Consider the following 15,792-nt stretch of genomic DNA (forward strand, 5'->3'; position numbering starts at 1 on the left):
TGAAGTGTAAACTTGTTTAATAAACCATATCTTTCATTTTCGATTTTTAATTCACGTAGTCCGGGAACTTTCCGGACAAACTGTGTATGTACGTCCAATAATGTAAATTTTTTTTTAATATTCGTGTAACGTTCACGGACGTTCGAACCGAATAAAATCAAAATTTGGACGTTGAGCGACGTTTGGTTTATGATGAATTTTGTTTAGTTTATTCAGAAGATAAAGTGAGACAAATTTGTGCGGAATTATACTGATGACTATCGTAAAACAGTTAGATTTGATATTTAGAAATTGGTGAAAAAAAAATATGCGTTTAAATACTGATCGGAGATCTGCGGATTTGTTTGTCAAAGGAAAAAAGAGAAGATATAAAAATACATCAGTAGTCAGCGGTTTTCAGGCACAGATACAAACCGAAATGGTTTCCGGCAAACCGTTACAAGGCACCAATTTAACAGACGCGATCTATTAACGAAGAACAATGGAAATAGCGACACGCAGTTATCGTTCTACGCCAACGCGAAACTAAAAATAGCGGTTTACTCGTCGATTAATCTCTATCTTAAAAATTTGAACAAACAAAACGTTAGGTTCTCGTTTTCTCTCTTTCTCTCTCTCTCTACATATTATGTATCAAAATAATTTATTTCTTTTTTTTATTGAACTATTTTTAGACGTTAGTCGAAGTAAAATTGCGATTAATTTACTTCGCGATTAGAATCTGAAACGTTTTTTCTTTTTTTTTTTTTACGCGATTTATTTCTCACGTTGTTTTCTCTTCGCGTTGCGAGCGGAAAAACAACGGTATATTCTCTATTCGCAACACGTTGATGTTTTCTTTTGTTTTTTTACACTTTTCATCGGTCGCTACCGTTTGGCTGTGAGAATAGGCGTTTCCGTCTACGATGCACTTTTTGAGATACGGCTCCTCCGTCGTGAAATCGCTGTCGGCGTCATCCCGAAGAGTGATATCAGCTTCGCCCAAAAGAACCTGATTCGTCGCCCTCGCCGGTGCTGCAATCAAAATCGAAAACACGAGATCATCTCACGTGGCCGAGAGATTGGAAATTCTCCAAGTTCTCGAATTTTTTGAGCTCGCGCTCTGCACAATACAAAGGAAAGCGCACAACTTCAACACAACTTCTTAAACCTTAGACGATTCGTCTGTCCACCAAGTGCAAGTAATTCAATCTCTACATTTCAAACCTTCGTGTTTTCCACAGACGCGTTAATTGAATTAAAAACGTGACTAAAAAATACTCACGTGACAGGGAGGAGTGGAAAAACAACATGTGACTAAAGTCACGTGACTTTAATTTAATCACGTGTCGTTAAAAACGTGACTTCGTTGCGCGTGAACTTGGCGCGAGGCACTACCGTGACTCTTGATTTAGCTTTAAAAGTTAATTACTATTTATGTATAATGATACTCGTCAAGACACTGTGCAATCAACGGAGCTCGTTTTTTTGTTTCTTGATTTACTCACGTTTCCCAGCAGTTAACGTTGTCGTTGTTTTCTTTCAATGTGCATTACGGAAATCGTGACTAGCGAATAACTCCGCCTCTTTTTCAAGATGGTAAAACTGTTGCGAGAAAATAAAATGAGTAATCACAGATCCGTGAAATTGTACTTCTCTCGAACAAATTGTTTTCCTCGAGGGAATGAGTGTTTATGGTGCAAATAGACGTTTCTCTTCTCCGCGGTAACTTTTTTCGCCTTCAAGTAATAATACAGTACCATTAATAAGGGAAAGACCGAGTTTTCTTCTCTCTCTCTCTCTCTCTCTCTCTCCTTTCGGAAGTCAATTGCAAATTGCCGCTTCGGGAGTAAGTAGAAAGCAACTAATCGCTCGGGTAAATTACCCTACTCGGAAGAATGTGCGGCAAGCGGCGATCGCTTCTCATCGAAATATTGACCTCTCAGGGGCGAGAGTTTATCCGTCGACTTAACGAGTGCGAGGGCATTAATCAGCCGTCTCTTTGCGAGGCAACGGCGAAGGCAACGGTGAGGGCGAGCGAAGTGCTGCTGCTGTTCTTCTTCCTCCTCCTCCTCCTTCTTGAAAGCTTTCAAGGAAATCGAAGAGCGAAAGGGGGAGGTGGTTGCGGCATTACAATGGCGTAAAATAGGACGAAGGCGCCGCCGAGAGTAAAGGACGACTCTCTTGTACCGCCGTCTTCGTTCTTTATTCTACTCTTAGTTCTTATTCTCCCTCTCTCTCTTTCTCTCTCTGTCTCTCACACACACCACATCCTTCATATTTATTTAAATATCGAACTCACACTCGCGACTTTGTGAACGCATCTATGAATATGAAAACAGCGAACGCACCGCGAACACGAGATAAGATTTACATCACTTATGCCCGCAGTTTTTACCCTCTTTCGATGGTTCAATCTTCGCGGAAAAGAACCGCGTTTTACCCAGAATCTCATATGTGACGTCATGCATGTCCGCGAAACAAATAATCGCAACAAGACTCTGATGGTTTCCGGCTGAGAGAAATAACATAAGTCTTTTTAAAAATCAAGCGTTGAATGCACGTGCGAAATATTTTTCAATTGTAAAGTAACACACACATATATCAATTTCGATAATTAATCGAAAACACTACGTGCTTAGTTTGCATCTCAAAAATCTATTCAGACGCCGTGGAAAAAATTAATTTCGCAATTAATTTGAAGAATTGCGACAAAGGAAAAAGAACTTTGATCCGACATAAAAATTCGGTGTGATTAATTTTTGCACTTTTAAAGATACGTCGCACATATATTCGTCAATCCGCTTGACTCCTAAAGACCGCATTGTATCCGCAAAAATTCAGATTAATGCCAAGCGCAATAAAAAAAAAAAAAATCTAAATCCATTTGGTGTTACTTCAATTTTTACGTCTGATAAAAGTCGAACATAGAAGCGTTATCGAGTGATGAATAATATTACTGAGGCTGAGCTGCGGATGTTGCTGAAAATAAATGGCATTAGCGCGCGGTTCTGTGTCAATCACGGACCGATCGATCATCGAACAGATCCGTCAATCTCGCGAATGTCCACCAGAGCACAGCTGCTGTACACGCGCGCTATCGCACGTGGTTATTGTTGCGTTATACACGGTGGCCCATTATCTGTGATGCGCAACGAAAACGTAACTGTTGCTCGCAAACAAAATAATTGAAGGTAAAACATGCGATTTATGTACATTTTGAAGAGACAGAACACTTTTAATGATGTAAATATTGTTGTATTTTATACGCGTGTAATTTTTTTATTTTTCTTCATACGTGAATTGACTCATTCCTATTGTGTCACAGTCGCAGCGTACACCCAATACGTACGCTAATATATGTACATATAAACGTAAGCCAGTGTGTGGTCTCGATATATCGAGAGACGCCGATCGTTTCGAGTGTCACAGAATCGCTTCCATCAGAGTTTAATTGACCGCGATCGGTTTACCGAAACACCGTAGGTTCTCTGCACTAAATTAACCAGCAGATGCTCTAATTACTTGCGATCGTTCGCGCGATTTTGTCACATTGCGCTGATTGCGCTGACTGTTTGACGCGAAACGCAAAAAGTCAAATACAGCAAATTATCACAGTAAGTCTTGCTGGAAACCGAAATAAATCATTCATTAACAATATCAACTTGACGAAGAAAACAATATTAACGCGATAACGAGATTATTATTTATTTTATTTTCTAAAATTATTGTAAGCAGAAAATAATATATCGACTGTGCGCGCGAAATATTCTCAGGCAAAGAATTTTAAAATTGTTTTTTCAACAACAGACAAAAGCGAAATTCTTTCGTCAATATGTGGGACAACACAGATTCTCATCAAAGTTATATCTTCGTCTTCATCATCCCGCGTCCCGATTAATCACTGTCTTGTCGCATTACAGTGACGTGTGATACTCCCGTAGCACACGCTGCGCGCTGTCACGTCAACTTGATACTTGACGAACACGATCGATACGGATCCACGAGTGAGGCTCCCACGCGACAGACTAATAATCAGATTAGATTATTTTTCTGTATATACATCGAAAATCAATTACAGCGCACAGGATGTATTTCAATTGACGCCGAGTGTTCTGAGGACGCGTTCCCATCGATCGAACGTTGAAAATGATTCGTGTTTGTGTGGACATTGGTTCGGAAACGTTTGGTTTCTGAGACAGGTAGAAGAGGGATTTCATTGTTCGACAATGCGTCGAACAATTGTAACAAGCAGCTTCGACGAAAGAACAATTGCAATGCGATTAAACGAGATAAAGTTTTGAAAAAATCCAAGAAAAATGAAGTTTTACGAAAAACGCACAATACGAAATATTTGGTCACAACAATTGTTCAAAACAAGTCTCCACCTGTCCCTTCGAAGGAAAATTTTTTAATAACTCTAAAACCCAACCATGACCCATGTTTATACGCTCTTTTTTTTAGATATTTGATCGATGGGAGTACGCCCTCTTGACACCAAGTGAAATACACACACACCCTGTATATCACACACCTTCCTTTAAAGTTTTATTTTTTTATTGGTTATACTTGTCTGGTAAAACAGTTACCTCATTAAAAACTGTTAAAGAGCTTCCTTTGCACATCTCCTTTTTGTGAAAATTAATTTCACAATCAATCGAAACAACAGATTTCTGTTTACACGTTTCGATGCAGCGTCGAACTCGTTTTATTGATCCGATCGTACAATATTTACTGTTTACCTCCTCCCGGACGGGTGATATAATGGAAAAGTTGACGTGGTGCAAAATTTCAACGCGTATAATAACCGGGGGGGAATCGTGAAGTTTTAGTAATTTTTGTGTCGCACACACATACACACCGACGGAGGCACAAAAACCTTTCGGTAGCGGTTCGCCGGCCATGTATACCAGCTAGTATACCCGCTAGCCCGCGGGTACTTAGAAGTCTAATTAAAAATGCTTTCGTCAGGAACTAGTAAAGACAAAGAAATTTTTTGAATAGCTCCGGAGATTCTCCACGCGAAAACGTGGCGAAGAATGACGAATGGGGGGAAAAGAAAAAGTTCACTCGCTCTTCACATTCGCTTTGTGACAATTTACGTCACCGTTATTTGTCTTTCAACGAACGAATCCGGCATTCAATGCAACGGACTCGTCGCATTGTGCATTCTTCAATCTTGCGGTTCGCGATTACATAAAACGACGTGGATTTTTACAGTTGATGAGATTTGAGCGATCTCGTCTTCTCCCACGCGCAAAAATAGAGTTTGTCAATCGATACCCAGACGTTATTAGAGGGTGTGCACACGTGTGTACGTGCGGCAAAATGTTGCGTCTCTCTCTCTCTCTCTCTTTCTTCATCCTTGAACTCTTCTTCGTTTCTCTCTCTCACTCTCTCAGATTGGTTAATATCTCGATAGTGTCGCAGGACTTTGATAGCTAATCACGCGCCCAGTCACGACGTTCATTTGTTTTGCCGCACGACGCGCCATCCAATTTTCTTCGCTCGCGATCGATCTCTCCCATGTTGCTCGTTGCCTGTGTGTCACGTTTTGTATTTCTCCGCGTTTCGTCGCGTTCGATATACAGTATTTCACTCGCCACAGCGAATACGCGGTGTCCCAGGAGCAACGTGACTATCCTTTTTTTTTTTTTTTTAACCATAAATTTCTCGATCGGAAGTCAATTCTTTCTCGGCTAAAAAATGGCAGCAATAGTTCCTCGGCAATTAGCGAGTAAAAGTGAAGTGTTTCTCGCGAGCGACATTATACATATATATGTGTGTGTGTGCGTGTGTGCACGTCAAAGCGGAATTGCACGTCTTTTCAGTCACCCTGGAACTCAATTCCACGGCTGAGAATAAGAAAATGTAATATTATTAGTACAATGCCATTTCTTGAGAGAGAGAGAGAGAGAGAAAAAAGATAATTCTATTAAAATAAGAGCTCGACTGCAAATTAGCCGGAAAGTAAAAAGAAGAAAAACATCTGGTGTTTAGAAACCACCCTATATAAGTTTCATCTATTGCGAGAGAGTGGCTCTAACCCGGAACTTAAATAAGTTTCACTCCCAAGGGGTTAGTTATCTAAAAACTTTCACATACGTACACGTACACACAAAATAAAATGCTCGTTTCTTTTTAATTGTAAAATGCATGCATGTACGTGTTCCACTGAAAAACGTTTTTCAAATTCTAGAGAAAGCTTTTCGTAATAAAAAAAAAAAAAAAAAAAAAAACATGGATGTAAAAATGTCGCACAGATACACATACACACACAAGTATATATAGGACACACTGATTTCGAAATGAAATAAATATCTTTTGCGCGCGACGCGCATTTTTCCAGTCGTTAATGTCGTTTCTCACCCTTTTATCGGAGTTAATCTTGTTTTTCGAATTTTTAATTACGCAATAAAAAAATGTTTAATAAGGTCAAATGCAGATAATTGGAACACTACGGATAATAAAGTACGTGCGATAACGCACAGGATGCTTTTTAATGACAAAACTAATAAAACATCGTGAGATAAAACTCGAGGCACGGATTTTTTGCCTCGAACCAGACGAAACAAGAAAAATAGTACAGTGTGACGCGAGTATTACTTAGGGGAGAAAAACGATATTAGTTTCTCTTAGACAATGCATTATTCTGCTCTCTCTCTCCCATCCGTTTTTTTTTTTGTAAAACTGTTTACTCGGCACACACACGCACACATTGTTTGTGTGTGATTTTATCTTCCACCAAGATAAATGTGGGAGGTTTTCGCGCATAAAGCTAAACTTAGCCGAGGTTACGCCAATTCCATCGGTTCAATCTTATCCAACGATCGAACGACCGTCCGATGAACTTTACGACTGTCTAAAATAATGACCCAGTATTTCAAATAGTTTTCCCAAACCAACAAATCGAAAACTCTTTCAACGGATACATATCCGTAAAAGCGAATGTTGAAATTAAAATTTTTATATCGCGTTATAAAAACCGAGAAGTATATAAATATATCTACATAATAAAAACTATATGTTTAATTAATAAAGTTGAAGAAAAATTTCAGTTAAAAACAACCCACTCAGAGGCCAATCTCGGAAAACAAATAAAAATTTAATTTAAACACAAAGCGTATACAATTATTAATTTGATCCCAAGAAATGTGCATTCGTAGCGAGAACAAACTGTAAAAGGAAAATTAGACATGATCAACGTGTCCAAGAGAAATATCATTGAAACAAACCCGAATCGCATTTCACGCCTCGTAAATTTCATTCTGCCGCTAAGGAGCCAGTCTCAATTTAAACCGGGACCCACAATCAACCCTTTTACTTTTATGACGGTCTTCTCGGGAGTGTCGCGAAACCAGAGAACTGCGGGTCGACGGATAGACCCTGAGAGAAACGAAGCGCAAACTTAACGCTCGCTTTAATTGCGAAAATTAGGCCGCGCGCGTCTTGCCCACGAGCGAGCGCATTCGCGCGAAAATTCGCGCGCGCTCGTGTCGCAAATTTCATTTAACAATCGTTTAATCTCGCTTCGAAATTGCCGCTGTGAAACTGAACGTGGCGAGCGCCACGTTTGTTATTCAATGGCTTGGAGATAACGACATTCCGGAGTATCACATCCCGGGACGATGAAAAACGGATGGTTCAACAAGTAAAATTCTATTCTTCGCGCTTAAACAAATAGTACAATAAAACACAAAAAAGCGAAGCTATAAAAACACGCAATTTGAATTAATATTTAATATTTAAACTGATAATATTTAACTCTCTTATTAATGTAGGTTTTATATTATTACACGTAATATATCGCTTTTTGTTATGTTAAGGTACCGTTAAATAATTAATATTTAATATTTGATATTTATTTTACATTTCTCGGGCTTTGTTTTCTCTCTCAAAAGGCCGGATAACGCGTAAAATGTTGCCGAAATTGAGATATTAAAATTGCACACGCAGTTGTACATGAGCGCGCAGTGCTCTATTTTTTTCATAAAATTTAACCAAGTTCATATCCATTAAATATAAGAATGTAATAGGTTGGTAAATTTCCCTAATCTATTAAATCGCGACAGAGAGCGTCGCTCTTTTCGTTCTTGTCATAATTTCGCAAATTGAAAGAAAACACAGAGAGGTCGCGACGAGATTTCAAGAACGCCAACTAATGAGACGTTTCCTCGCGAAGGAGGATTATATATACCTACGCGTGATCACGACAACGACGACGACGAAGTCAATTCATCGCGTCGATGGCACGCGGACATAATTTTGCAGACTCACTGCGTCATCGAGAGCGAGAAGAAGAAGAACCGATAGCCGCGGTAAGATGAGAAGAAGAGGGAAAACGTGCCCTTCTGAAATGCGAGTACAAGGAATTCTCATTCTCGCGACCCTTTTTTTTTTTTCCCTCTCTTCCTCGTGCTCAAATACTCCTTTCTGCCATTTAATATCGCCCGGGCGCACTCCCGTGCCCTTGTGTGAAGTGGACCTCGTCCTTCTCGCTCTCTCTCTCTCTCTCTCTCTCTCTCTCTCTCTCTCTCTCTCTCTTTCTCACTCTCGCTCCCGTGAAACGCGCGCGCCGCTCTTTAAGCGCTAACGAGCACAAGAGTTATCGAACTCCGACTATTGAAATAGTTCGCGATTACGCGAACTTCGTTCCCGGACCCACGGGGGTGAGCCGAAACTTCTCTCGTCGTCTGATGTAAACGATTGATCGGCAATTTAATGCCCGTGATTCATAAGTCATTCGCGTGCCGTGCGCGAACAAAATTGCGTCTCGGTCGTGCGATCGCGTCGAATATTACCGCTTAACACTTAAGATGCGTATCGAGATGTAAGAAAAAATTGACCTTATAATCAAAACACTGACGGGAAGTTTATTCGCAGATACTAAAAAAAATTGATATCCTTACACCTGGTCGTTCGCAAGGTGTGTAAATATTGATGCAAATGTGCGTTGATTTAATTATCCTACATTACGCGCGATATTAATTAATATTATTTAATTAATATTAAATAAATCCCGATGGTAAAAGCGGTGTAATATTATAATAACGCGGAATTGCGTAACTCGCGCGCGATACATATCGATGTGTGTATATTTCACGGAAGAAGTTTATGACGAATTAAACGCAATGCTTTGTCTATAGCAAGAACAATGTGATATTGCTGTATATATAAACTGCTCTTTCACATTGTTTAACCACTGACCGAAATATCATATAATCATCGCGGCGCGTGTTTTCGATAGGCGGGTCCCGCCGCGTATATGCACAGCTGGTGGCGGAGAAAAGTGGTTAATATCGCTCGTGTGTTCTCATACATACACACACACACACACATACGCGCGCGCGCGCGCGCGCGAGGAACAAATATACATACGCGCGTATGTGCAAAGTTGCATTAAAATATATTACCAACCGTCAAATTCACGGCCCGTCGAGCGGACGAGCGTGTGTAACATTACGCGAAAACCCAAGCGGTGACGGAACTCTCTGAAATTTGAGTATATATGCTCACCGCGCTCGCGCTGCTCGCCAATTTATAATATAAAGCGTCGGGCGTCCATTTTGCCGCGACATGAAATATGGAAATGAAACGGTATGAATAACGACATCAAATTAAAACGAGTATCCTTAAACCCGACACCGCGCCGCGGTCTCGTCACTTCCAACGCGCGCGCGGACTCTTTCGCGCGGACAAGGCGATTACGCAAATCTGTTTCGCCGCGCGACTTAATTAAATTCCCAGAGCCGCGCGTTGCTCGTCGTCGTTCGCATTTACGACACGTATCGCTCGTTTCGCACCGCTCGCGAGTATAATGCGCGCAGTTTTGCACAGATACACACACACACACACATACATACACGGATATGAGCGCCGATGATGCCGGATAACAAGCCCGGCAACACACGTGCGATTATCATCTATATCAATTATTCTGTCACATCATTGTTTCAGCCGCGGTGTAATTGTTGTAATACAGTTGTTGCGTGTGTGTATCAATATTCCATATTTGCTCTTATCGTTTGCCCGATTATTTCAATATTTATTTAAAATATCCGATCTGATTATGTGCGGACTCACGTACGTATGTATGAATTAAGTGTGCGAGTGCGCGATCGATGTTCGAAATACGGATCCGGGAGATGTGAAAATCGGTATGTAAAAATAAAAAAAAATAAAAAATTCGTCTCCGCTACTGTGTGTAGAAAAATGTGTCAACAAAAAACATGATATACACCGTAAATATTTAAAACAAAAAAATGCTCACAAATAAATGCCTATCGCATATATATTTCTATTTCCCATCGACTTGTAAATGTAGCACCACGACTATTTTCAAATAAAGCGAAAAGTGTTTCGGCGATTACACTCTCTCGTACTTGTATTGTTTCGCATTTATGCAACGCGTTTATGCACGTTCGGTCGCGTTGCAGTAGGGAAAGCTCGCCAAAAAAAAAAAAACAGTTTCTCTCACGACGACGCGGAGAGAAACGCTTTAAACGCGGAAAGAGTCGAGGCGATTATCTCTCTTCGCGAATCTCTCGGACTCCACATGTACACGCGCGAGAGGGGATTTACCTCTGAATTTTTGCTTTTCGCGCTGATTACTCCATTTCGCGCGCGCGTGAATGTGCAATCCGTCGATCGATGTGTGCGGTGCAACCTTGAAAAACGCACGAAAGAAATGGCAAAAATTATACGGCGCGTTTTACTGCCACGAGCTGTGTGTATGTGTACACACACACACACACACAGATATATGTACGTCCGTTTTTCCCTGTCTCTCGTCTCCCCTCTCCCTTTCGTCGTCTCGCATGGATTGTACAATCGACCGCGGGGATAACTTACTCTCGGTCCGTCGCCTTCACGGCCATTAAATTATCCTTACACCGCACCGTTTATCCTCGGCGAACTGTATCTTCTGAAGGGCGTAGGATTTATATCTTCGCGCCCCTATATACCTCGCCCGAAGATATTTCCGCCACGAAGCTTATATGTTATCTTACGGCTCGAAAGCGAAAATGGTTTTGCCGAAACGCCAGATGCCTTCTCGTGCTCCGAAATCGTCGTCCGTGTGTGTGTGTATACGGCGGAATATTACGCACAAGCTGCTTGTGCATACGAGATGCATATATGGCAAACAACGCGAATTGACATGTATTTCGTCCCGCGCATCATCTTTTGGACAAATGTGTACTTATAAATAAACTTGTACTGTGCGATCGCACACTTGCGCGCTTGAAAAAAAAATCATTAGTTGCGTAGCAAAAGTTTTTCATTTTTCAGTGTTAATTTAATATTGTTTTTAATTATTTCTCGAGTTACGTATCTATTAAAAGTTTGTTTTTTTTTTTTTTTTTTTTTAAATTCAATAAAAGGCGCGATTTGATTAAAAAAACGCGCGCGCAACGCGTTCTCTCGCTCTCGCAAAATTCACACTGTTTTTTTTTTCTATCGGTTTATCTTTCCTTTATTTTCTCAATTTGCGAAGTTATTTTTTCCGGAAAAGACTTTCTTGTCATTGGACAAAAAAAAAAGAAATTGGATTTAAATCGACCAAGAAGAGAATCCATAGATAAGAGTTCGCTACAGCCCTGCCGCATCTCGTGCAGCAGCACTGACAAATCATGGTCGGGGATATAAAAGTGCAGGTCTCGAAATGTTCTTTTTCTTCGTTTTTTTTCTTTTTCCCTCGATTCAACTTCGAGACACATACTTTCACGCTGATAAGACTTTGAATCAGTCACTGCGCCGCCATATGGGATTATAACGTCAGAGAGGCGGGAAGCGGGAAATCGCACGAAATTTCTTTTCACGCGCTCGAGATAAGGTTTTTATCATTCAACGTGAATCCTGAAAACGCATTGAGAATTCTTTTTGTTTTTTTTGTTTTTTTTTACTTGCAATTAATGTATTGCAAAGCAAATGACCGTAAAATCGCGAACGTTGTTGAATCGAACGAAATGTCAGAAAAATGAAATTGTTCTTTAAATTTGCGTCTCACGCGTTGTTGTAACTTGATTAATTAATTATTACTTTCGAAAATCAAACAATACACCTGGTAATTGCAAAGTATCGATGACGCAGATTTTATCTCGATTGTTCTTTCAATATTTCTATTTTTGAAGATTTTTATTTTATCGCAACAATCTTCTTTTTTTCGTCTGCTTTTGGTATTGCAAACAGGTCAATAGTAAAGGACACTTTAACCTCGTTTTTGCGCGAAAAGTGTCGTGCAATAATTTGCAGTTGCTAGGGTCTAGTATCGATCTAGTATTAATGACACAAGCGAGAGAGAGAGAGAGATTAACTATATATTATAATACAATAATTGTGTTAAACTTAATACGTTGTAATCGCGCAGGCTATGTTATCTCGCGATTAATTTGTATTCTGAAGCGAGAGGACAAGAGGGGGAAGAAGAACAGAGAGAAAAAAGAAGAAGAGTGGAACAACGCAGTTGATTCGATGAATTAATGATGCTTTTAGCAGACACGTTGTTAACGAAGAGCCATTGTTCACGATTTCAAAAGAAATCCTCGAATGACCATCCCGTTATCGAGAGAGCGAGAGAGAGAGAGAGAGAGATAGATAGATCGTTAAAAAAAGGCGAAAAAAGGGCTACTTGCGCAATTTTTTTGTAATATTCGTTAAACAATTTGCACAATGTCATGTTAATTGACCTGATTGTAAGTACCGCGTGTGTACGTGCGTACGTATGCGTGTGTGTACACAACACGGTGATGCGCACAAAACCGCACAGCGTGTTCTTGTATTTAAATAAAAACAGACATAATGTAAAACGTGACTTAAATTATTAATTTTCTTCTCTTTGCGTATTCTCGTAATGTAATTTAACGCGATAGTAATCATGTGTTACATGAAGATATGAAAAACTCTCGCGCGTCTCCTTTTGTTTAATCTATTGTTCCGTACTCGAGTTTTCTATCCTGTCCTTCGGAATTGTTTATATGTTATTTGAAATAAAAGCTCGCATATAACGTTTCTATATTTCCGCGCTTTACTCATACGATACGTATAGCAATAATCTATCTTCCGATAAAATAAAAAAAAAACAAAAAAAAACAAAAAACAATTTCGCTCTTTCTCAGTCGAATGACAGAGTAAAGATCGTACTCGGCTGAAACATTTTCATGTTTCAGATACGCTCTCTTCCTGTTGTGCAAACTCACAAGCAGATTTACGTGTCACGATTACTGAAAACGCACCTGTAAATGCACTAGCTAAGCGGGACTAAGCGCCTTATCTACAACATGCAGCGACCACCGATTGTCGTATAATCCACATCAAAATTTGCTGATTATTTTCACAAATCGCGACGTTAATAATATTAACAATATTACGATATCAAAGTATGTTGATTATCTCCTTTATTGTGTATCTCTTTTGCTTCAAATCTCTTTGAAGTTGAAATATCATGCACAGAATGTATTAAAATATTGCTATATAAATAATATCAATAATTGCATGTTAATATTGAATAACTAGCGCAGTTTAGTTACATGTACACAATAATAATATATAAATAATATATAAATATCTGCAATGATATACGATACTTGTTATGTACTCACGAGTAAATAAAATATAAATATATGTACATTATTTCAATAATAATTAATATATAAATAAATAATCTTATGTACAATCTAATGTTACTAACATAGTTAACAACGCGTCAATAATGTATATGTCAAAATATTATATAAATATTTATTATATATATATATATATATATATATTAAAAAATTATTTCAAAAAACAATTTATATATATTTCTTAGAAACTTTCATTTTCAAAAATTACTACTTTCTTCTTCTGATATATTAAATATATTTAACATCACTATATAAATTATTATATAATTATTATAGAAGTAAATATATCTCACAGAAGAACAAATAAAAAATGTTCCGCAACTTCAGAAGAAATTATTCTATCTCAGATATTTTTACATTCAAAAACAATTAGAAAACAAGAGACCTGAGCACTTGAGGCGACAAAAATGTCGTATTAGTATTTGCATCCGTTTTCCCGGATAAAATACATATATATACATATATATATTTCGTACAGTTACTCACCGCCTATCGAGCGGGCGACGTGACAGCGCAGCAGATAAGCAACGACGAGCAGCATCCGCGGGAGCGTCATCGTTTTCAAGCGCCGGTCAATCGGGCGACGATTGGGAAAGAGACGCACGTGAACGATGCGGCTCACTGTAACTGTTGAGGGAGGCTGTTAGGGGGAACACGCGCTTTATTATTTCTCTACGAACGAAACGTTTTAACGCGATAAAAAATTACAATTACACGCGCTCGCGCGTCATGTGTGTAAGATAGAAAATTTCGCGAGTGTTTTGACAGCGCGCGACGACCCCCGTCGCGGAGGGTAGCTTACCCGAGACTTTTTGGTCCTACGTGTATAAACGGCTGCCAGCGCAGCTATCAGTCCACATCCTCACGCCGTAAACGTCAAGGCTCGACTAAGGGTGGCCAATCGCCGCCACGACGAGCCTCGCTCGCAGGTGTGCAGTTGTGCTCGTCGTGTGCGAAGGCCGTCGCACCTCGGCCAATCGCGTGCGCAAACGACGCCTCGCGGTGCGCACGACTCGTCGCCGACGAGTTTGCTTCTCCTCTCAACCTTCCATCTGACTGCACCTGATGTGTCCGAAACAATAGATTCGTAATTTATGTATTAGCAAGAGACGTTTCTGAACAATTAAAACTGAACGACATAAACCTAATGTCTAGACGTTAGTTTTGTTAAACTTGAGTCCTATTGAGGCTGTGTGAGACGATGTATTACAATTTTTTTAAATTTTCTCATACTTTTTAAATAAAGCATCCTATTTTTTTAAATACATAAAAGTTGATTTTAATAAATTGACATGTGTATTAAAAATTATTTTTTTAGAAAAAAGAAACATGTTTCGAACGAGAATGGAAAGCACGGAAAAAATAAAATATATAAAATAAAAAAAAAAAACAAAGTTTATTTTTACGAAAATAATTATTTTAATATTAAAATTATTATTTATCATCCTTGCTTCATCGATATTTGATATTTTGAATAAAAAAAATATCACTTGCCGAAACCCGGGATTGAACCGGGGACATTTAGATCTTCAGTCTAACGCTCTCCCAACTGAGCTATTTCGGCTCGTACCGGTGACTCTCGTTAACAACTAAAAGTAGACCGAATGACATACAACATACATGTAACGTGCAATATTTTATACATTTTACGTGGTTTTTTATACATAAATATAAAAGTATTAATATTAGTTTTACAAATTACACATGTTATACAATAATCTTAAATTTTGCATATGTTTAAAGTGATTTGTGTTGTACTTTTTCTGCCTATCTTCCACTGTGATTTAAAAAAAGTTTTTTGCATAATTATCATAATATTTTAATTTATAAAGTTTATATCGTTGATAAAAAATAACACTGTTTAATAAAAATAACATTGTAGTAACGCATGTTATTTGCTTTACAAAATCTTATAAAATTTTCAACAATTATTACAGGACATTTGTCTGTGCAAAATAAAAATTGTAAATTTACATTAGGTGATTATTCTAGAACTTTTAGTTTGTGTGTTAGATGTACACATTCAAACTTTCTTGGAATATTTTATCCTTGAAACATTGACTGATTGAAAAGCAATGCACGTTGCAAAAACACACGTTTCTATGATACGTATGTGCTTTTAAAGGTTACATAGAAGCGGAAGAGAGGGAGAACTGTTTGAATTCATGGTCGCGATTAAAAAAAAATTGTG

General features: G+C 38.8%; 1 protein-coding gene and 1 non-coding gene across 3 annotated transcripts in view; both read right to left on the reverse strand.

The window, feature by feature from the left end:
* The window catches only part of LOC109858344, an 18,433-nt gene extending 3,933 nt beyond the window's left edge, over window positions 1–14,500 (reverse strand). The window contains exons 1-3 of one of the 2 annotated variants that reach the window (XM_020435486.1): window positions 14,404–14,500; window positions 14,088–14,241; window positions 872–1,014 (exon numbers count right to left, since the gene is read on the reverse strand). In XM_020435486.1, coding sequence (XP_020291075.1) covers window positions 872–1,014; window positions 14,088–14,157 — 213 coding nt within the window. In that variant the 5' untranslated portion in view covers window positions 14,158–14,241; window positions 14,404–14,500. The remainder of the gene's footprint in view (window positions 1–871; window positions 1,015–14,087; window positions 14,242–14,403) is intronic. The other variant, XM_020435487.1, reaches the window with a different exon arrangement.
* Window positions 14,501–15,092: 592 nt separating this feature from the next.
* Trnaf-gaa lies at window positions 15,093–15,165 on the reverse strand. Its single transcript has one exon. It is a non-coding gene; the product is annotated as a tRNA-Phe (tRNA).
* Between the last annotated feature and the right edge of the window lie 627 nt (window positions 15,166–15,792).

Source organism: Pseudomyrmex gracilis, unplaced genomic scaffold, assembly GCF_002006095.1.
Source record: "Pseudomyrmex gracilis isolate BER0280 unplaced genomic scaffold, ASM200609v1 scaffold_198, whole genome shotgun sequence".
Lineage (NCBI taxonomy): Eukaryota > Metazoa > Arthropoda > Insecta > Hymenoptera > Formicidae > Pseudomyrmex > Pseudomyrmex gracilis.